The sequence below is a fragment of the Cupressus sempervirens genome, chromosome 6 (genome assembly GCF_028749045.1).
Source record: "Cupressus sempervirens isolate cs-2001-9-10 chromosome 6, ASM2874904v1, whole genome shotgun sequence".
NCBI classification, from domain to species: Eukaryota; Viridiplantae; Streptophyta; class Pinopsida; order Cupressales; family Cupressaceae; genus Cupressus; species Cupressus sempervirens.
This window is the reverse complement of record NC_143123.1, coordinates 466,915,391-466,938,053: the sequence shown is the minus strand read 5'-3', so window position 1 is coordinate 466,938,053 and position 22,663 is coordinate 466,915,391. Positions and strand designations below refer to the sequence as shown.

The following is a 22,663-nucleotide window of genomic DNA, read 5'->3' as shown; positions in this document are numbered from 1 at the left end:
TCTTATGTTTGTGTCTAGGAACCAATTTTCAATTCTTGTTATTCCCAATCTGCTCTAATTCCTCTTAAATAGCCTTAATCCAAAATTCATCTTTACAAGCTTCATCTGCAGTCTTGGGTTCAACTTGAGATATTAAACATAGTTCTTTACTTTTCTTGTCATCAATCCTTTGTTTGCACTTCCAATGATCTGATCCACAAGGTGATTCTTTGCAACATATCTTTTAGGTGTTCCATGCTCAATCCAGATTTCTGCTCTTGGTTCAGATCTATGTTCTTCTCTCTATTCTACTCTTTGCATTTCAGTTTGCAAATCAGTGTTAGTTTCATAAAACAATTCTTGCTCAACATTGTGATTGTTAGTTCTTAGATTAGTATTTTTATCAGAATCATAATCAAGTATTCTCTCTTGAATTCTGAACTTTTCATCAACTTTCACATTAGCACTCTCAACAATAGTTTTCAATCTCTAATTGAAACATCTATATGGCTTACTCTTCAATGCATATCCATGGAACATACCTTCATCACTTCTAGAATCAAACATCCTAATATCATTATCCCTTTTAATACAACACTTACAAATTGTCCCACAACTAGTCTTCAAAAAAACTTCTGTAACTTGCGCAAACCTTCATAATTCTTTCTACAAACATAGACATAGCATCTATAGGAATCCACAAACATAATGCTAACTTCGCTAAAAGAAACTCAATAACTAGGAACCTTGCCAAACAAAGTTGTCTCTACTTGTTTGCCAGATTTGTCTAGAAAGCTGATATATTGACTTCAATGACAAACCAAGTCATGAATGCAACACGTAAGCTTTCAATCATCTCCCAAAGCATATTGACAATCTCCATATGGCATTCATGCTAACACATGAAACCTTTCTTCAATACCTCTGATACATTCAAGGACCTTGAGTGCATCCTTTATTGATTGGGCTCTCTGTGTGATGATTTCCTTGAACCAGGCCTTGGCCGCTTCAGCCCTTCGATTCATCAGAATTGAAAGTTATGTAGTGACTACGGGTTGTGAAGATTGTTGGCAAATGATCTTGTGAAGGCAAGCATTCGCCAACTTCAAATGAGTCTTTTGCTGCTAGAGTTCATCATTTTTCTTTGACAAGGTAGAAATTGCATCCTAGGCGGCTTATTGATACCCCAACCATGATTGTTTTCCAAGTTCAATTTTGGTGAACTTGTAATCAAACTTTGAAGTTTTTTGGTCGGCTTATCCACTAGAGGTTTCATAATCTCAGTGTAATTAGTTTTCTTAGAATCAACAAGGATTCTTGAGACAACTTTTACCTTTTGCATGGGAAGCTTAGACTTGTGCTTCTTTGAAGAAAGATCGTCTGGGGACAACCCAATCTTTCTCCTCTTAATGGAAATGTTTCCTAACCATGCAGGCAAGTTGATACTTTCATCCGCTGAAACATGTATGGTGGCTATGGAAGACATTGATCCTAGTTTTATTTCTGTCGTTATAGTGCTCGCCTTTGTTTGCACAACCGGAACCATGGATGTTCTTTGGGATGACCCTCTCATGAACATCTCGAACCTTGCAGTTGAGGTATCAAGTTGGGAAACTTGTTCCTCTAGTATGGCCGAAAAGGAAGAGAAAGCTTCAAAGTCATTATCCAAGCTTTCACATTGCTTTGAGGTGAGATTAGGGGAGCTGTAGAAGAGATGGGCAAAGCTGATGTATTCACCTTTGATACAAGAATGGTAGGTGTAAATACTGTGGAAGAAGAATTCACATCAATATCTATGGCAGCCAACAGTGGTTCATCTTGGATAGATGGCTCTTGACTGCTTGGCTGTTGTGAAGGAGAAAGTATTGTTACTTCTCCCTCTTCTTCCTCTTCATCTGGTTCTTGCACTTGGAGAGATGCTTAAGAAGAATGTGAGGGTGGAATGACATCTTTTCGTCCTTTAAGCTTCGAGTTGAAACATTTAGTTGTCTCTGAGGTGGATGAACCGCCTTTCTTCCTTACCTCTACCTAAGATTGCCTTCCAATTGGTCCGAAATGGCTGCAATCTATTTCAGCTTTCAACTTGATTGTCTTTAATTTCATTCTTTTCAGCCATGAGTTGGTAATCATCAAGATGGACTAGAATTTATCAAAGATAGAAATTGCTTCTTTCTACTGCCATTGGATGGGGAATAGGAAGAAGCTTCTGCAGTTGAGTTTTGTGGAATTTTGTGTCGAGATTAATGTTATTATCCTCAACCCTTTCTGGAATAGGGACTAAGTCGAGATCACTGATTTGTCGCAGAGTGAGCCTGTAACAGTCCATTCTGATGATGTCTACCTCATATAGATCTATCAATACATCCTCAATGTGGTGATCATGGGTGACACCCTTTGATTTTGGAACATATACCTATGAAATCAAAGTCTCCCCTAGCCTCAAATCTTTTCAACATGATCAACTGAAGTTCAGATTCCATGATGTTTGCCTTATATATCATGGTAAGTGAATACTTGCCAATTTGGAGAGGATTATCAGAAGAAACCACGAATCTTAGCCTATGTTGATTGGTTTGGTATGACTGCATTGCCATAAGTTGTCTTGCCAGTTCCATGAGGACTATCCTATTTGTAGGATCCACCTTGGTAATGTGAACGGTTCTCCTTCAAAGTAACTAACCCTCATGTAAGTGAACAAATATCCCATTCCAAGAATTGATGAGTTGATTGATGAATTGCATGGTGCCAAGTACTTCTCCAAAATTGATTTGAGATTGGGTTACCACCAAATTCGTGTGAGGGAAAAAATTATTGAGAAGACAGCTTTTCGTTGCCATTGTGGACATTTTGAGTTTGTGGTTATGCCATTTGGGCTAACCAATGCCCTTGCTACATTCCAGTCTACTATGAATAGGGTATTTCATTCACAATTGAAGCGATTTGTGTTAGTCTTCTTTGATGATATCTTGGTTTATAGTAGGACATGGGAAGAGCATCTTGCACATCTTGCCATAGTTTTGGGTATTCTTGGTAACGAATCTCTATATGCCAAGGAATCTAAATGCGACTTGGGCATGACAAAATTATTATATTTGGGTCACATCATTAGTGCAGAAGGAGTTCAGATGGATCCGGATAAGGTCAAGACAATTGTTGAGTGGCCTACTCCTACGAATTTGACTCAACTTAGAGGATTTTTAGGCTTACGTGGATTCTATCGCAAATTTGTCAATGGGTATTTTCGCCATGCAGCACCACTTATAGATTTGACCAAGAAAGGGGCTTTTGTTTGGACTCGTGAGGCATAGGAATGCTTTGAGATGTTCAAATGACTTATGACTACTTGCTCAGTGCTTGCATTGGCTAATTTCACTAAATCCTTTGAGTTGTAGTGTGACACTTCAGGTGAGGGGATTGGAGCTGTCCTTATGCAAGACAAACATCCAATTGCATATGAGAGCAAGAAGCTGAGAGGTCCTGAGAGTAGCTACAATATATATGACAAGGAAATGTTGGCCATTATGCATGCGTTGGCCAAGTTCAGGCAGTAAGTTCATTTTAAAAACAGACCATAATAGCTTGAGACATTTCCTTGGGCAGCAAGATCTTAATGACTATCAGCAGAAGTGGGTAAGCAAGTTGCAATCTTATGACTTTGACATTTCTTTTGTCAAAGGTTCATAGAATATAGTCGCTGGTGCCTTGTCTCTCCGACCACATTTGAGCTCTATGGCTGAGGTTTCAGAGGATTAGAGTCATTTGATTATGGCAGAATATGCTAAGGATTCTTGGGCTTCAGGTATTATTGATGGGTCACTGCAGGATGATAGGTACACAGTGGTGAATGATCTTATTGAATGATCTTATTATTTACAAGGGGAGGATCTTCTTGACTCCAGGATCAGAAGTAAAGAACATAGTATTGAGGTTCTTTCATGATTCACCATTGGCAGACCATCCCAGGTATTTCAAAACCTATTGACAGGTTCGAGAGAGGTTCATTTGGAAGGGACTAAAATCTGATGTTCTACGATATGTTAGGGAGTGTGTTGTTTGTCAGCAAAACAAACAGGACCATACATATCCTGTTGGTTTATTACAACCACTTCCAATTCCAGACAGGAAGTGGGAATGTATATCCATGGACTTCATCACAAGGTTGCTAAAAGCGCAAGGTAAGGATTGCATATATGTTGTGGTTGATCGCTTGACGAAGTTTGCGCATTTCTTTCCGGTCACTAATTCATATTCAGCCACACAGGTTGCCGAACTACTTTTTCGTGAGGTGTTTAGATTGCATGGATTAACGCGAATCATTGTTAGTGACCGAGACAGTTGGTTTATGAGCAATTTCTGGCAGGAGCTTTTTAGATTGTGTGGGACCGAGCTTTCTCTAAGTGCTAGTTACCACCCTCAGACAGATGGGCAGACGGAGATAGTCAACAAATGGGTGGAAGGGTACCTCAGAAATTATATTGCTGGGCAGCAAAAAGGGTGGGTTAAGTGGATATACCTTTCTAAGTACTGCTACAATACCACTTACCATCTTTCTATTTAGATGACACCATTCGTGGCCTTGTATGGTTATGAGGCTCCTAGTTTTCTTGATTTGTTGATGAGTGATAGTAGAGTGCCTAGTGCTGGAGACATGTTATAGGAAAATCAGGATATCATGAGGGCTCTTCATGAAAACATCTGGAAGGCACAAAACCAACAAAAACAATATGTAGATCAGAAGAGAGTGAAATGCTCTTTTGAGGTTGGGGACATGGTGTATTTGATGTTGCAGCCCTATAGACAGTCTACTCTCAAGAAGAGTGGTGCAGACAAGCTCAAGCCGTGATACTATGGACCATTCCGAGTCATTAGGCGTGTAGGTGAGGTGGTTTACGAGCCAGAGTTGCCGGTGGACAAGAAAGTGCACAATATTTTCCATGTATCATGCCTCAAGAAGGCATTGGGACATCATGTGGTTCCTTCTGTGGTTCTACCACCCTTAGATGACGAGGGTAGGTTGATTTTGATACTAGAGGCTATATTAGATTTTAGAGAGAAGTAGTTGAGAAGTTGTGTCATTAGAGAATATCTGATTAAATGGAAGGACCTACCTATTGAGGATGCTACATGGGAGAGTGAAGAGATTTTGCAACATCCAGAGATTGCTTGGGGACAAGCAATTTCTAGAGGGGCGGACTGTAATGTCCCCATCTTTTTAGCCTCTCAATGGAGTTCTTAGCTTTTCATTCTTTGAAGGCTAAATGGAGAAATAAGGTGAAATAATTAAATTAATTTCTTATAAAGTCATTAAATAATTTAAAAATTAAAAGGTGACTTTATATTTAATTAATTTAATTAAAAAGTGACTAAAATAAATATTAAATCATAAGTCACTAAAATAATATTATATTATATGGAAAAGGGAATCTTCTAGAAGCATAGCTAATTATTGTTGGAAAGGAGGAGGCTTCTAGAAAAGTGCAATAAAATAAAATTTTATGTTCTTCTAGAAGGGGTGAAGGAATAGAATAAATAGAGGAGTGAGCCTCACTGTAGGGCATCCAGATTTGATATTGACATTTGCTTGTGCACTTGTGGAGCCAAGGGTTTCTGCAGGACATTTCAGTCATTGAGAACGATAACTCTCTTTGATTGGCAACTTTGAGGCTGTGAAACTATCAACTGATATTGTTGCATTTGCTGGAGGTGATATTTCAATCATCTCATTGAAGCTTATTCAGTTTTTGCAGCAATTCATGAAGAAGATACTCTTCAGATTTAAGGGTCATTTGATGCCCTCATTTTATCTGCACTTTGGAAGGAGTTAAGCAGCTAATTCAGGAGCATATTAGGAAGTTTTTACCCATCTGCTATAGTGCCATCGCTACAAGAATCATGAACAGTGTCATCGCTACAGGAATCATGAATAGTTTTATCGCTACAATAGTCGTGAATAGTATTGCTACAATGCTGTGAACAAAACCGCTACAGTGCATGACAGATTCTGATTAGTTTAAAAGCTGCCTACCAATCTCAGGTTCCCTTCATTTGATCTTCATATTTATGCATTATCGGAAAATACAACTACATGGTTCTATATGGACAGTCTAGTTAGATTATTAAAGGCATTGTAACCTGATTTTATATCAAGATTTTTATATCAACAAAATATCAATTTTGAAGTTTGAAATATAATGTTAGTTTGCATGCCAGCTGTCTGACATAATGTCACTTGGCTGTAAGTGTTTATTTGCATTGAATAGGTGTCATATATTGCATCAAGAAAAAACAAAAAAAAAAGAGAGAGTTGCATTTTATGTTAGGTGTAGACTAAGTCGAAGAGAAGTCATTTTTCAGTCATCCTATGATATTAGAAGTCATTTGTCTTATTCTGAAAACAAACTAAAAATAAAATCAGTCATATATCCCTCTGCTGTACAAGTGTTTGACAAAATTTCTAAAAGCAAATATAGCAAGTTCAATCAGATTTGGATAGGGATACTACAAATTCTTACACTTGGAGAGCGCTGAGCAAAAATTTGAAAGAAGTTTGAATGAACTTGTTCTCTCCAAAATCGGGTTTAGCAAGTGTGTTTGCATGTAATTACAAAATGTTTTGGAAGATTCAAACCTCAACTTCATATTGGGGTTTGTAGATGCAACTGCATGTGCAAGAAGTTGCAAATGCATTCCTAAGTGCAGATTGCACCTCTTGGAGTGATTTGCATGTTTGAAATATTCCTCCTCAATGCAAATCGTGTTCTAGAAGTTGCATTACATGTGAATGAAATGGCTATGAGATTTGTTGCAAATACCTTTTCTTGCAAACTGCTGGGTAAAATTGTGGTTTAGATGCCCTTTAACATGGACGTTTTTGCCTTTAAAGAGCAAAATCGGGGTTAAGGAGCCCAAGTGCATGTTTTATATGTGCAATGCAAACACATTTGAGCCAAAATTGGGCTTGGCAAGGCAGATTACATTTGACATTTTATAGCCTGAAGGCCAAAATTGGATTTAGAGAGTTGGATTGCATATTTAAAATATGCATTGTCAATGCATAAGTCCCAACGTTTTCCTCCAAGACTAAGATCGAGGTTGGTAAGCCCTTTTACATGTAACTTTTTTCCTCATAAGGCAAAATCGGGGTCTCTAGACTCAAACACATTCAAAATATGTAATGGAAATGCATTAAATCACTTGGAGACCAAAATCGGGTTCTCTAGAGGAGATTACATGCAATGCTTTTGCATGGAAGACTCAAATCGTGGTTACAAAGATCTTTTACATGTAATGGATCCCTTTGGAAAATCAAGGATATAGGAAGCGATTGCATGTTTAATATATGTAATGTATTTGCGTGCATTTGGACACCCAAGCCAAAATTGGGTTTAGCAAGGGCCTTTGCATATGTTTATGATTTGCATTTACATGTATTTGAAATCCGGTGGCAAATCATGGTTACAAGATGCCATTACATGTAATGCATTTACATGCAATGAGGAAAATTGGGGTTGGAGGGTCCATTTACATGTTCTAAATGCAAGTGAAACCACCCAACAATTTGTTTTGTTGAAAAAATAGTGGTTTATATGCCAAAAACGTGGTTTGAAGGAGCAATTACGTGAATTCCAAACAAAAATAACATGTAATGGACTTGCATCACTTAGGTTTTCTATTTAGCATGTCTATTTGATTTTCTTAAGCAAATCTCACTTAAAGGGGTCAAATAAATATTTACATTGTATATTTTACATATTATGTGTAAATATGTTCAGAAAGTGATATTTCACTTAAATGTTTTAAATTAAAACAATCATAGTAAATCTCAACATCAAATTATACTATAAAGTGATAAATCACTTGATAAATTAAAAAGTAACCCAGCATCAAAATATAACATAAAGTGCACTATAATGACTTAAATCTTTTAATTGATAAATTAAAAGCCATAAAGTAGCTTTAAAACATAACATATAGTCATTTTAAGTTATATTTTTAAAAAAGTGCAACTCAACATTAAAATTTAAGGTCACTATTCTAAATATGCAATTGAAGTTGCAAACCCCACTTTTTGGGCAGTTAATCCTTAATATCTTTTGACTAACTACTTTAATTAAGGCCCCAAATATTTCGAATTGATGGTATGGCCGAAAGCAAGAGATTGAAAGAAACAAAAAGATAACATTCAAAACGAAAAATGCAAAATGAAATTTCAAGGTCTCAAAAATAAAAAATATGCTAACAAACTGAAAAAATGAAGAAGAATTGCTGAGATCCTTTAGTAAAACGTTTCATTATATGGATTGGTGACAATCATTCGATCAAATTTTGCCAATCAAATAAACACACTTGCTTTAACACCAATTAGTAGAATGCATCACACGAATACAAGAGATTTGTTGTAGTGATCGTAATGTAACTGTTTTTAAAACTGAGTTACAATACAAGCTTGAATACAAAGAGCAGTATCAATGCCCAATTTTTTTATCATGCCATAGCTTGGTGCGTAAACCATTAAAATTAAATTATATGACAATGAAATCAAATGGCAATAAAATTAGGTTGTTTTTGCTATTTAAAGAGACTTAGGGTGTGGGATCCTACTAGAAACGATCAATTAATTACTTTATTTTTATTGCGAATTGGGTTGAAAAATTAGGGATGACAACTGCCTGCTTTCTCTTTGCTTCCCATCTCTATGTTCTAAAGACATTTTTGGAGGCCCAAGGATGTCCCAACATGCCTTTCCTTTAGATTCACACTCGTGAATGGGATTTGTTACTTGAACTTATTACAATAATAGATAGTTTCTATTATTGTCTATTATTATTTTATGGTTATCTATTTGTAATCTATTGTAAATGTTAGAATGTTTCTAATGCTTAGTTAGTTGTTAGTTAACTATTAGCTAGATTAGAACGAATCTATTCTTTACGATCGTTTCCTAAGGAAAAATTGTTTATTCATTTGTATATATTGATCTATTGATCACTGTTAATAACAAACAAGTATTTTACCAATTACTTTGTAATATGGTATCAGAGCAAATTCTTCATTTTTTTTTTGAATAAAAATAATAATTTTGTTTTTGAAATTATTAGCTCCTTTTTTATTCGAAAATAATTTTCAGCATGAGATTTTAAACTGCAAACAATGCCCTTGTGTTGGTTGTTTTTTCTGCCTTTGCAGGATTTTGAAGTTCCTGTTTTTTTGGAGTTATTTCTGCTGCAAAATCTCACCCACTTTCATGAGTTTTTCTACAATTCATGGTAATTTTTTGTACAAAATATGGTGGTTGTTTCCACCTGATTTGTGGTCATTTTTTTGCTTATTTGGAGGTGTCTAGGGCTTCTAAAACCCTCAACATTGAATTCGTGCTCAGAATCTGCTATTTTTCTACAAATCCGCCATTATTTTGAATCTTTTTCTAGCCAAGGCTGTTTTAGTTCGAACCCCTAGTTTTTTTATAGGTTCTTGGTGCGTTTTTTGAGAGCTTAGTTGGGTTGTCATCCGTTCTTTTTGGGTGCCTTAATTTTTGAGCCAGTGGATACAGACTTTGACAACACATTCTTTTTGGGTCTTCCAATTTTTTGACTCGAGGTATGTGCCTTCACAAATTTTCATCTTGTTCATCGGAAAATGTGCTATGGCATCTTTGACTTATATGGTTGAATGTGAGAAACATTTAGCTGCCCAACCTAAGCAATGTGGTTCGTAGCCCAAAGCAACATTGAGCAGACAACTACTACCTTTTACGTCTTCATGACTAGAAGACTTGCAGATCATGCGAAGTCGTCTTCTTGGTACATTGATTTGTTTGTCTCTCGTCATTTCACCCACCACAAAGACTGGTTTATTGACTACCAAACTTTCTCAGATTCAGTTATTTTGGTGGAGGGGAAGAGTACACTATTGTTGGCAAAGGCAACATTCAGATTCAGTTTGCTAGGAAGAATCTCATTTTCCTTGATGTGTACTATGTTCTACAGATGGAACTCAATCTCCTCTTAGTCAGTCAGATGCCGCGACACTCTCCACGGTTGGATACCACCTTTAGTTCACATTAGTGCACCATCACTAATACAGATATTTAGTCTGTTGTTGTAGTTGGCCTTGAGGATCATGGTCTTTTCAGATTTGTTGATTTTGGTGATTCTTAGGACCTAGCTATGTTTGCTCAACGGTCTTCTGTTAGCTCACTTTGGCATCAACGGTATGTGCACTTAAATGTGCATTGTTGGTATGGAAGAGCTTGTCTTGGTTTGCCAGAGATTCAGACTCAACTTGGAGTCTGTGATGCATGTCAGGCCGGGAAGCAACATTACACACCTTTTTTTGTTGGCGATTCATGGCGTGCTTCTTAGGTACTAGAACTTGTTCATGTTGATATCTACGGCCTTATGGCTACTCCTTTTGTTCTTGGGTCCAGGTATTTGTAGTTGTTGATGATTTCAGTAACGAGATGCGTGTATATATTCTTAAAAAGAAATCAAACGTGTTTACAATATTTCAGAAGTTTAAACCTCTAGTTTTAAAAGAGTCTGGGAAATCTATTATTGCTCTTAAAACAGATAATGGGGGCGGGGGGTGTTGGAAACTTTTTCAGCGCTCCCCTCGAGATTCGTGACAAGGGCTTAACCACCTCCTGTGTATTATAAGTTGAGTAGTTTTAATGAGCATTGATAGATCGGTCTTTTGGTGCAATGGCAACCCTACTCTAACAAGTGGTAATAGAGCTTGGTCATAGGTTTGAATCTCTTTGCGTAATGCTGAGGGGGGGAATGCCAGACTGACCGCCAACGTTCCCCTTCGGGATTCGTGGCATGGCTTAACCGCCTCTTGTGTTCTATAAGTCTAGTAGTTGTATCGGGCATTGATAGATTGATCTTTTGGTGCAACAACCCCACTCTAACAAGGGGGGTAGAATTTCGTTTTGCTGAATTCTCTAGCCTCTGTTATATTCATGGCATCAAGCGCCAGTTCCACACACCACAGCTTAATAGTGTAGAAGAAGGTTGGAACAAAACAGTCACCGAGACAGCCAGATCCATGCTCAAACACCGTCATGTTCTGAAGAAGTTTTGGGCAGAAGTAGTTAACATTGCAGTCTATCGTTTGAACCAGTCACCCACTGTGGCGTTCAAAGGTAAGACTGCAGAATGGGCGTGGTCAGGTCGCAAACCCAAAATCAGTCACTCGAAGGTTTTTGGCTCTCATGCCTATGTTTGGATCCTTGATGCGTCACGCACTAAGTTGGATGCCAAGAGTTGGAATTTGGATTCGACAGTCTTCACAAAGCCTACTACTTGATCAACATTCAAACATCTCGTCTCCTGTATAGTCGTGATGTAGTCTTTGTTGAACAACGAGGACCATTCATGCCCGTTCCTTCTGTTCTAGATCTAGTAGATCAGCCTACGAAGGCTCATGATTTGGGAGTTCGACTTCCATTAGGTTCACCTGATGAGAGGGCTCTAGTAGCTCAAGTTCCACCAGTGATTCCTATACAGACACCTTCGGCTTCTCCTACAGGATCAGCTAGATTTTTTGATGCTTCACTTAAGTTTGATCCAAATGCTTCTAATGAGGAAGCTGATCATAGAGCATATACTGATGCTAATGTTGGTCCTTCATCTCTCTAGCCTAAGTGGTGGGCTAAGACACTTGCTGATCTTCGACATGATGAGCTCATCAATGGGAGAATTGCTTGGGAAAAGAGCAAACCTACAAAGTTAGTTGATTTTGCTGTTATGGCCAACATTCATAGTGTGTTTGAACCTCAAACATACTCCGACGCTAAAGGAATTCTAGAATGGGAACAAGCCATGCAATTAGAATGCCAAAGCCTGCTAAAGAATCACACTTGGGTCCTTTCTGATCTTCCACTAGGGAAGAAACCCATTGGCAGCAAATGGGTTTACAAATTAAAATACGAGTTTGACGATACTTTGGATAAGTACAAAGCTCGTTAGTTGCAAAAGGCTTTTAGCGTTAGGGCATTGATTATGAGGAGACCTTTGCTCCTTCAACAAAAATGAGCACTATCAGATTAGTCCTAGCCATGGCAACTCAGTTTCGCTAGAAGGTCCATCAGATGGTTGTCAAGAGTGCTTTCCTGAATGGTGACCTACAGGAAGAGGTCTGCATGACACAACTTTAATAATGCCTGCTGGTTATAGCTCAAACAAATTCCAATTCAAAACTAAACTAGGTTTGACATTTTCTCAAACATAAACAATCTTTAATGATAAGTCTTTCTTGTAATTTAATTTATTGCTTTGCATTGTAAACACATGGACTAAATTTTAGAATATAGGAATTAATTTAGAAGTGGTTAACTTTTGTCAAATAACACAACTCTCAGAATTTCCATCTTTCCTGAATGGTGACCTACAAGAAGAGGTCTACATGACACCTCTATGGTAACGCCTGCTTGTTATAGCTCAAACAAATTCCAGTTCAAAACTAAACTAGGTTTGACATTTTGTCAAACACTTGGCAAACAATCTCGAATGATAAGTCTTTCTTGTAATTGAATTTATTGCTTTGCATTGTAAACCCATGGACTAAATTTTAGAATATTGGGATTAATCTAGAAGTGTTAACTTTTGCCAAATAACACAACTCTCAGAATTTCCAGAATTTAATTTGCCAATAGTAAATAACAGAATATGATAATGTTGCTTTTCTGGCAGATCCTCCCATATGCTGGCTTTGAGAATAATCAAATCAACACAAAAACCAACCGTAGGCCATGACAATTACAACATCCGCCCTTGTTTGATTGAAAGTCTGACCGCAAACATTGAATATGCACCCTCTAATATGGAGATCGCAGGGTATATAGACCAACAGTGGGCCAAGAAAGAAAAACGCAGGAGCAGCAAATGATATCACAGGCCAGCAAAATGATGGTAATTTTGATCTGCAAACCCGTAGGCACAAAAATATTGGCATCCAAACTTCTCACCAAAACTCACAACCTCTAGACCCACGTGGCTTCCAGTGTGATCACTGAATTCTTCATTGTAAAAAATGCACCTTAGCATAATTTGCATACACCAAATTTAGAATTATCAGAATTATAACTCCAATCTCCTAGTCACAGATAATCATAGTAAGGAGATTTAACCAATGAAACCACCATACTTTAGTAGTGACTTCAAACAATCTTCAGAAACTCAGAAACCCTTATACTTCAGCAAGGGCACACAATTCTGAATTGCTACAAAGACAACAAAGCAAAGAGATAAACTAATAATCGGATGCCTTTCTCATCAAACAACCTCATATTTATAATCTCCAAAAACAAGTTTCCCAAATGAACGTCACTTAAGAAGCTTCCTTCACACAACATTAAAACATAATAAAGTGCCATTATAATATAATTTAATAATTTCTTTTGGCTCAAAAAATGATCTTTTCCACTATAAAATAATATCTTGACACACAAAGCCACTGTTTCTTGTGCCCACGATTTAAAACTTTTCGTCCTAGTTCCAATGAGCTATGATACTAAGGTGACCAACATACAACACCAACAAAAATAACAACCTCAACATATTTAGGTGAATAATAATAATTATTTGTCTTTAGACTCAAATTTGTACATCGAGACTATTGACAGTGACATCATCCTTCTGGTCATTTATGTGGATGATTTGATCATCATTAGGGATTCAACATCTTTGATTTAGGCAATCAAATAGAGTTTATGCCAGTCTTGTGATATGACTGATCTTGAGCTAATGCATTATTGTCAGGTGTCGAGGTTTGGTAGTAGTCTTTTGTTATATTCATTTCTCAGTACAAATATGTCATGGCTTTGTTGGACAAATTCCGTATGTAGGATTGCAAGCTTGCATCCACACCCATGGAGAAAATTTTGAAGTTGTCAATGAAGTCTGATTCTCCTCCAGTTGATGATACTACATACAAGCAACTAGTAGGCTCTATCTCTTTGCTACTAGAAGTGATATCAGCTTCGTGGTTAGCTACATCTCACGTTTTATGACAGCTCCTAAGGCTGATCATTGGATGACAACAATGTGTGTGCTTCATTATGTAAAGGGCACTATAGATTATGGACTTCTTTACTGTCGCCTATACTCACTGGGATCCGTCACATGGACTAGTGAGAAGTAGCAGACAATTTCTCTCTCCTCTACAGAGGCTGAATATAGAGAGACAGTTAAGGCAGATTGTGAAGCTGTTTGTCTTTGTTAGATGCTTGGGGATATGCAAATGTCGCTAGCAGGGCCGACCTTTTTGCTTGTTGATAACGAAGGCCTTATCAAATTAGGACGGAATCCAGTCTTTCATGAACGAACCAAGCATGTGGATGTTCAGTGTCACTACATACGATAACTGGTTGAAGATGGGACAATAGCCTTGCAACGTGTTCCTACAACGGATCAGACTGCAGACACTCTTACGAAGCCCCTTGGTCCTGATATGTTTGTCAAATTCAGAGGACAACTTGGTGTCGTGGATAGTTAACCATTAGGGGAGGGTATTACAATAATAGATTGTTTCTATTATTGTCTATTACCATTTAATGGTTATGTATTTGTAATCTATTGCAAATATTAGAATGTTTCTAATATTTAGTTAGTTGATAAGTAGGAGATAATTTCCATAGTAAGTCAAATTGTTTGACTCAAAATCACATAGTTAAATCCTGATAGCAATATCACAATTTGACTTATTGTGGAAATTATCTCCTACTTATCAATTGATGAGCTTAAGGGGCTTTCTAGTGAATGTTTCATAAGGCACAACACTTGGTGAAGGTTTTGCAAATGGGGTTGCAAGCTTTGGGTTTAACCATGGAGGAAACTCCGTAGTTAAGTGCGCTCAGGCTGGAGTAGTATTGGGATGGGTGACCTCTCGGGAAGTCCCGGTGCTTCACCCCTGTGAGCATCACCTAGATCCAATGAGTGCTAAGTGTTCCATTTATTCTCATGAGAAATGGATTCATGTTGAATCACTATTCATGAAACATGAGTTAATGAATTTGATTGAAAATCACATAGTTAAATCCTGATAGCAATATCACAGTTTAGTTAGTTGTTAGTTAACTTATAGCTAGAATAGAATGTTTCTATTCTTTACAATCGTTTCCTAAGGAGAAACATCGTTTATTCATTCGTATATATTGATCTATTGATCACAGTTTATAAAAAGCAAGTATTTTACCAATTATTTTGTAATAGAACTTGGTATTAGATTTTCTACCTTGTTAAGAAAGGCCTTATAGGGTAGGCTTGCACCTAAACATGAGACTTACGATATGAAGATTGAAATTCCCTTTTTGTTAAGAAGGGGCATATCTATACTCTACATGTGCACTTCTGCGTGGAAAATTGATCTTGAACTTAATCTTATTAGGTGCATGTACCTTTCTATTGGATTCATGGCTTTCTTGTGTGTAGGTGTGCCCTTGTCCTTATGCCTTAAGGTTTTTTTCAGATAAAACTTCTCTTTGTTGTGACATTTGTGAAAAAATTGTTCCATACCTTTAATTCTGATTAAAGCACCACAATGTTTACAAAGAAAACAAATTGGATAAGAACTAATCACAACTTCTATTTGGGAAAAACAATAAATGTTAGCTTTAAATTTAACACATTCTGAAAATGTCGTGTGGACGATACATTCCAAGATTTCTACTTTTTGTTCCAAGGATCACCTTTCTTCCCTCTTTAGAAAATTATTTTGTGTTACTTATCCAATTTAAATTGTGTTCTTCAATGCACTTATTGATAGTTTTATGGTTAAAATGTGTACAATGAGTTTAATTAAGGTTACCCTACTCTAAAGTAAAGGCTTATTTGTTGAAAACAAAATGTTTTAGTTTTCCCCAGCCTTAAAGAATGTGGCCTACCATAAATTTAGGTGTGCAATGTGTTTAGTGTTGTCATTGATGTCAAAGGTTGATGATCAATGTTGTATATATTTCAGAGTATTAATCAAAGTAATAAATTGGAATGAGCTATTTGGTTGAGCTAGTTGGTTGCATGCCTGAGCTACTTGGTTGAGCTCCTTGGTTGTCTGGTTGAACTTCTTGAGCCCACTTGGATCTGTTCTTGAGCACCTTGGTTGCATGCTTGAGCTGCTTGGATGTCCGGTTGAGCTACTTGGGCATCTACTTGAGCTGGTTGTTTGTCTGCTTGTGCTCCTTTCCTGTCTTTGCACATTCCAAGTCAGGTTTTATGCCATGTCAGCATTGGAATATTTGAAGTATCAATTTCTTTAGTTAGAGGCTGCATTAGTCTTGGTAAATGTTGGCTAAATTTAAACTTATCATATATTCTCAATTCTGGACGACTTCAGAAATTTAAGCCTGGGCAGTTGTATTTGAAACTAACTTATTTATTAATATATCTTTTTTAAGTTCGATGGCAGTTTTGAAGCAGCTTCCAATATTATCTCTTGACCTTATTTTATCCATTAAGAGCAAATTCTGCAATTTACGGGATTATCTCTTTAGGCATTGCACTTTATGGGAGTCCTTTTTCCTTTTGAGTGTGTTGACTATTCTTGGAAAAACAAGTGTCTTGGAAGGGAATTGTGTCTATTTTTTAAGACCTGTTTCAAATATTAAATAATGGTGTTGATTGGCTGGTGTTAAAAATAGTGTGTGTGGGAGATGTACATAAGTTGGGAATTGATTAGGCTTTTGAATGCTGTGTTATTGTTTATTGGGGCTGGAGTTTTTGTGAAGTGCGTTAATCCATTTGTGCATGGTGTGTTGTTCATTCTTTGATGAATAGTAACTTAGCACCATATGCTTCAGTTTCTGAGAAAAAAATTACGTGCTGTTTTAGTTTTGAGTAGAGAAAAGATTTCCTGAGCCGGCAATTATTTAAAATTGAGGGCAAGCTACGTGAGGAACATGATTGATGGTGTGATTTGTTTAACACCTATGATATTTCTATGTATGGTAATGGTGAAAAGAGCCCGTGCAGTGTTTTAGTGGAGTTTGAATCATTTCTTCATGATCATGTGGTAAGAATATTGACTGCAGAAATACGTACTGCCTAGGTCCTTATTTGTAATACTGTAGCAAATGATAACGGGTATGGTATTGTAGTTTTCATGAGTTGCAGATATTGGCAATTCCAAATTTTTTTGATGGGCAAGATATGGAGGATATTGAGATTTTAAGATGAGTATGAGAAAGGTGTCAGTTTTGTGAATGACTCAAGCAAAGTGCTTTGAATCATGCAATGTTATAAGTCAATCATGACGTTTTGAGTTGGTTCAGAACTTCAGAATATGCTGAAATTATTTTCCAAGTGTTGCTATTCATCTTAGATTTTTTGTGATTCATTCTCAGTTGGTACTTTCCTCCTCCTCAGTATTTCCTGTGCATTCTTCACAATGGTGTCTCACCTGGGAATTGGGATGGTTTGAAATGTTGAAGAGTCTTCCTTATTGTGTCATCCTCCTCCCTACGAAGCGCAAATGCTACTCTTTCCAGTTCCCCACTTTCGTATGGTGTAACACAGTTAGTGAAGTTTAAACATTTTCCTGGCACGCATCCTCCTTAGCAATCTTGTTATTTTTTGTCAAGCCTAAGCCGAGTTTTTGCTTTCTGTTGGCTAATAAAAAACACTCTTTGCTTTGGTCCCTCATGATTGCAGGCTTTCATGTAGATGATTCTGAGGTCACTTTAAATGTTTGTCTGGGTAAAGAATTTACTGGAGGAGATCTCTTTTTCCGGGGTGTACGTTGTGATAAGCATGTGAACAGTCAACCGTCCCAGGAGGTAAGATCTGTGGAGCACAGTTTGAGGGATTAATGTTGTTGTTTTATGTTCTCTAAGAAATGCTGAAATTATTTGCATGCACCATAGAATAATTATTCTCTATAATTTTTTAATTTCCCTCTTCATCTTATGTGGACAATCTCTTTAGATCAGGGTTCTTATTAGGTATGTCAGTTTTCTTCTTTTGGTATAGCAGTGATTCTTACTTCACTTTAAATTCACAGACCTGTCATTTTGATTTATTTTACAAGTTGTGCCACAAATTATACAATTAACGATCTGATATGCAATCCACATGCTGGTAATATAAGAAAGACAAAAGTTGATGAAATCTAAAATGTCTCAGTTAACTTCAAGAAATTCAGGTTGACAAAGAATACTTTCAACTTTTTAGTACAAAATTAGCTTAAAACTTAGTAACTGTCTTCTGTAAAAATATGCTTACTTTTGGAAACATTTTTTTTCTAGAAGAAAAGTGTTTTTTCTTCCATTTTAGAAAAGGCTTCTTTTGGAATTTTTGGGCTGAAGATAAATAGTAGTGACAGCGTACTGTTCTGACTTGAAGAAATATTTGCATATATTCTTACCATTTGAAAATACGGCTTATATTTTCTATTTATGGGCTCAGGCCTAGCAAAAATGCATAGCTTAGCAGAAATTCCCAGAATCCATTAAACTGTTAGCATTAAATTGTTAATCTAAAGAGCACTGGTACTCACAGTGCTTGACAACCAATCCTTTTTCTTGTCAATTGGTGCAAGCACTGGTACTGGCAGTGTTTAAATACTTCTCAACTCATCATTAGTAATTAGCACCTTCAAATTGTGGATGAAATCTACCACAATGGATGTTCTAGAGTGCATAGTAACTTTATTTGCCAAACCTCCATAGCCAACACTACTTTATGACCTTGAGATAAGTCACCAACTTACAATTAAAGATCTTTGTAAGCCTGTAATTGGAACCTGCTCCAAATGCATTGTGTGTCTTTAGATGAACCACGTGCCATGAGAGCAAGTAGATCTGTCAAGATTATCACCTTTAGATAAACTCTATCGCATGAACTGCAAGTCAAATAGCATTGTTGATACCAATAAATAGACACAAGAATTTTGCTTGATGTCATCATTTATCATAGGAAATGATAGCATTCCCATCAATTTTATTAACAGAGCAATAAATCATTTACATCTAATGAGTGATATAAACATGACACTAGCAACCATCTTCAAACCATCATGAAATGTCTCCTCATTAGCTTTTACTATTATCGGTTGAGGATGATTCTCAATAAATACACGCAGATTCTCATCTTTTAATACAGTAATTGTGGACAATGAGAAAGGGTCTTGCAAAACACCTTTATAGCTAAACCATCAGCAGCCTTGTTATTTGGCTTCATAAAATGGGAAACTTCCATATATATGAATTTTTCCTTCCATTGTAGTATCTCTTCCAGGGTCACCCTAAAGAACCAATTTGGACAATCTTTTGTCAGCTGCATTTGTTGCTAACTGTGAATGTCCATCGATTTCAACATCTCTTTAGGTTGCCCTATGGGGAGCTTGGATTTGTATAATAGGGCCTTCCACTTTTCATTGTTTGTAGATCTATTACCAAGAAATTGCAAGTCCCCTTTTCTAAAATTGTCATTAGAGTATCAAAGAATGATAAAAAAAAAAAATTGTTTGGTTGAAGTGATGCATTTCTAGATTACTACTTTCAGTAATGGCCATCCCCTATTCACAAGCCAAACTTTATTGGAGTGGTTGTCACTAAACATTTTGTTAAATAGTTTGCACACTTTGAGGATTTAAGGTTTTGTTATGCAGTGTTCCATGGAGATGCAGGTATTTTCTGTTGTTTGCTGATGATTTCAGTAGAAAAATGTGGCTGTATTTCCTTAAAAAGAAATCAGATGCATTTCCTATATTTCAGAAGTTTAAACCTTTAGTTAAAAAAGAGTCTCGGAAATCTATTATTACTCTTAGATCAAACAATGGGGGGGAATTTTTTTCTAATGCTTTCTCTAGCTTCTTGGATACACATGGCATCCAACGCCAGTTAACCACACACCACACGCCACAACAGAATAGTGTAGTTGAACGTCAGAACATGACAATCACCGAGATGGCTCGATCCATGCTCAAACACAAACATGTTCCGAAGAAGTTTTGGGCAGAAATAGTAAACACTGCAGTTTATTTGTCGAACCGGTCACCCATAGTGGGCGCCAAAGGTAAAACTCCGAAAGAGGCTTGGTTAGGTTGCAAGCCCAGAATAAGTCACCTGAAGGTTTTTGGCTCCTTTGCTTTTGTTTGGATTCCTGATGCGTCATGCACCAAGTTGGATGCCAAGAGTCAGAAACTCATGTTTGTTAGATATAGTAGTCTTCAAAAGCCTATCGCCTGATCAATGTTGAGACGTCTTCTCTCATCTACAATTGTGATGTAGTCTTTAATGAGCAGCGAGGACCATTCATGCCTGTTTCTCCTGTTCCTAATCTAGTAGACCAGCGTATGCAGGCTCATGATTTGGGAGTTCCGCTTCCATTAAGTCCACCCGAGAGGAGGGCTCTAGTAGCTCCTATAGATCTAGTTATACCAGTGATACCTGTACAGACACCTTCGGCTTCTCTTGTAAGATCACCTCATTTTGTAGATGCTTCACCTGAGTTTAATTCAGATTCTTCTAATGAGGAACCTACTGATCAAGCATGTCCTGACACTAATGTTGGTCATTCACCTATCCAGCCTAAGTGGTGTGCTAAGACACTTGTCGATCTTCGTGATGATGAGCTCACTGATGGGAGAATTGCTCGTAAAAGGAGCAAACCTATAGATTCTGTTAACTTTGCTTTCATGGCCAATAAGCACAGTTGTTTGAACCTCAAACATATTCCAAGGCTAAGGGAATTCCAGAGTGGGAACAAACCATGCAATCTGAACACCAAAGCTTGCTGAAGAACAACACTTGGGTTCCTTCTGATCTTCCGCCATGGAAGAAACCCACTGGCTGCAAATGGGTTTACAAAATCAAATACAAATCGGATGGTACTTTGGACAAGTACAAAGCTCGTTTAGTGGCGAAGAGCTTTTCTCAGCATCATGACATTGATTATGAAGAGACCTTTGCTCCTATTGCAAAGATGAGCACCATCAGATTAGTCCTAGCCATGGTAGCATAGTTTGGCTAGGAGGTCCATCAGATGGACGTCAAGAGTGCTTTCCTGAATGGTGATTTGCATGAAGAGGTCTACATGATGCAGCCTCCTAGTTTCAAGGTTGTTGGTAAAACCATCAAGTTCTTAGATTGGTAAAAACTCTTTATGGCTTGAAGTAGGCCCCTCGAGCATGGTACATCAAAATTGATGAGTACCTCAGTGATCAAGGCTTCAAGAGTAGTTCTTCAGACTCAAATCTGTACATCAAGACTATTGAAGTGACATCATCCTTCTGGTTATTTATGTGGATGATTTGATCATCACTGGTAGTTCAACATCTTTGATTTAGGGAATCAAATAGAATTTATGCCAGTCTTTTGATATGATTGACCTTGGGCTCATGCATTATTGCCTAGGTATTGAAACTTGGTGACAATTTTCTGGTATATTCATCTCTCAGTCCAAATATGGCAGCCCTGTTAGACAAATTCTGTATGCAGGATTGCAAACCTGCATCTACACTTGTGGAGAAAGTTCTCAAGTTATCAACAAAGTCTAATTCTCATTCCATTGATGATACTACATACAAGCAACTGGTAGGCAGCCTCACCTAGCTCTCTTCTAGTAAGCTTGATATCAGCTTCCTAGTCAGCTATATTTCACGCTTTATGATAGCTCCTAAGGCTGATCATTTAATAGCAACAAAGTGTGTGCTTCGTTATGTGAAGGGCACTTTAGATTATGGAATTTTGTACTCTCGAAGTTCTAATCCTAAACTCGGTGGGTTCACAGATTCAGATTGGGCAGGCTTTGTTGATGATAAAATGTCAACTTTTGGATATGTGTTCAGTTTGGGATCCGGTGCAATCACATGGACCAGTAAGAAGTAGCAAGCAGTTTCTCTCTCCTCTATAGAGGCCAAATACAAGGGACTATTAAGGCAGGATGTGAAGCTGTTTAGCTTCGTTGGATGCTTGGGGATATGCAGATGTCACTAGTCGAACCGACTGCTTTGCTTTTTGATAACGAAGACGTTATCAAGTTAGCATGAAATCCAGTCCTCAATGAACTAAGCATGTGGATGTTTACTGTCATTACATACGACAGCTGGTTGAAGATGAGACTATAGATTTGCAGTATGTTCCTACCATAGATCAGACTGTAGACATTCTCACCAAGCCTCTTGGTCCTGATAAGTTTGTCAAATTTAGAGGACAGCTTGGTGTTCTAGATAGATTAACCATTAAGGGAGGGTATTACAATAATAGATAATTGTCTATTATTAGTTAATGGTAATCTATTGTAAATATCTAGTTAGCTTTCACTTTTTTAGCTTTATTTGTTAGAATAGAATATTTGTATTCTTTTTGATAGTTTCCAAAGGAAACATTGCTTTATTCTTTTGTATAAATAGACCTCTCAATCTCTGTTAATACAAACAAGTATTTACCAATTACTTTCGTAATAGGCTTAACCTTCCAACCACGGACCTAGTGCAATCCCCACTCTTTTTCTATTGAGAATGGCCCTACCTTGGAAGGGATAAGGCGCATGTGCATCATCTCGTCTTGCCACCTGAGCAACCTAGTGTTAGAGTTGTTAACTACACAATTGACTAGAATGCAGGTACCTCCCAATAGACTATCCATCTGACTATGAGTTATCCTAACCTCTAGTGATCATAGCAATATTATTCAAAAATTGTGGAAGTTTCCCAAATGAATCCAACATTAGAAACTTCCCAACTTGCT

General features: G+C 37.2%; 1 protein-coding gene across 2 annotated transcripts in view; it reads left to right on the top strand.

The window, feature by feature from the left end:
* LOC149553077 (2-oxoglutarate and iron-dependent oxygenase domain-containing protein CP2-like) overlaps positions 1-22,663 on the top strand; it is a 140,709-nt gene that overhangs the window by 52,151 nt on the left and 65,895 nt on the right. For both annotated transcript variants that reach the window (XM_089788583.1, XM_089788582.1), the window contains exon 7: positions 17,625-17,749. In XM_089788583.1, the coding sequence (XP_089644709.1) occupies positions 17,625-17,749 (125 nt within the window). The remainder of the gene's footprint in view (positions 1-17,624; positions 17,750-22,663) is intronic.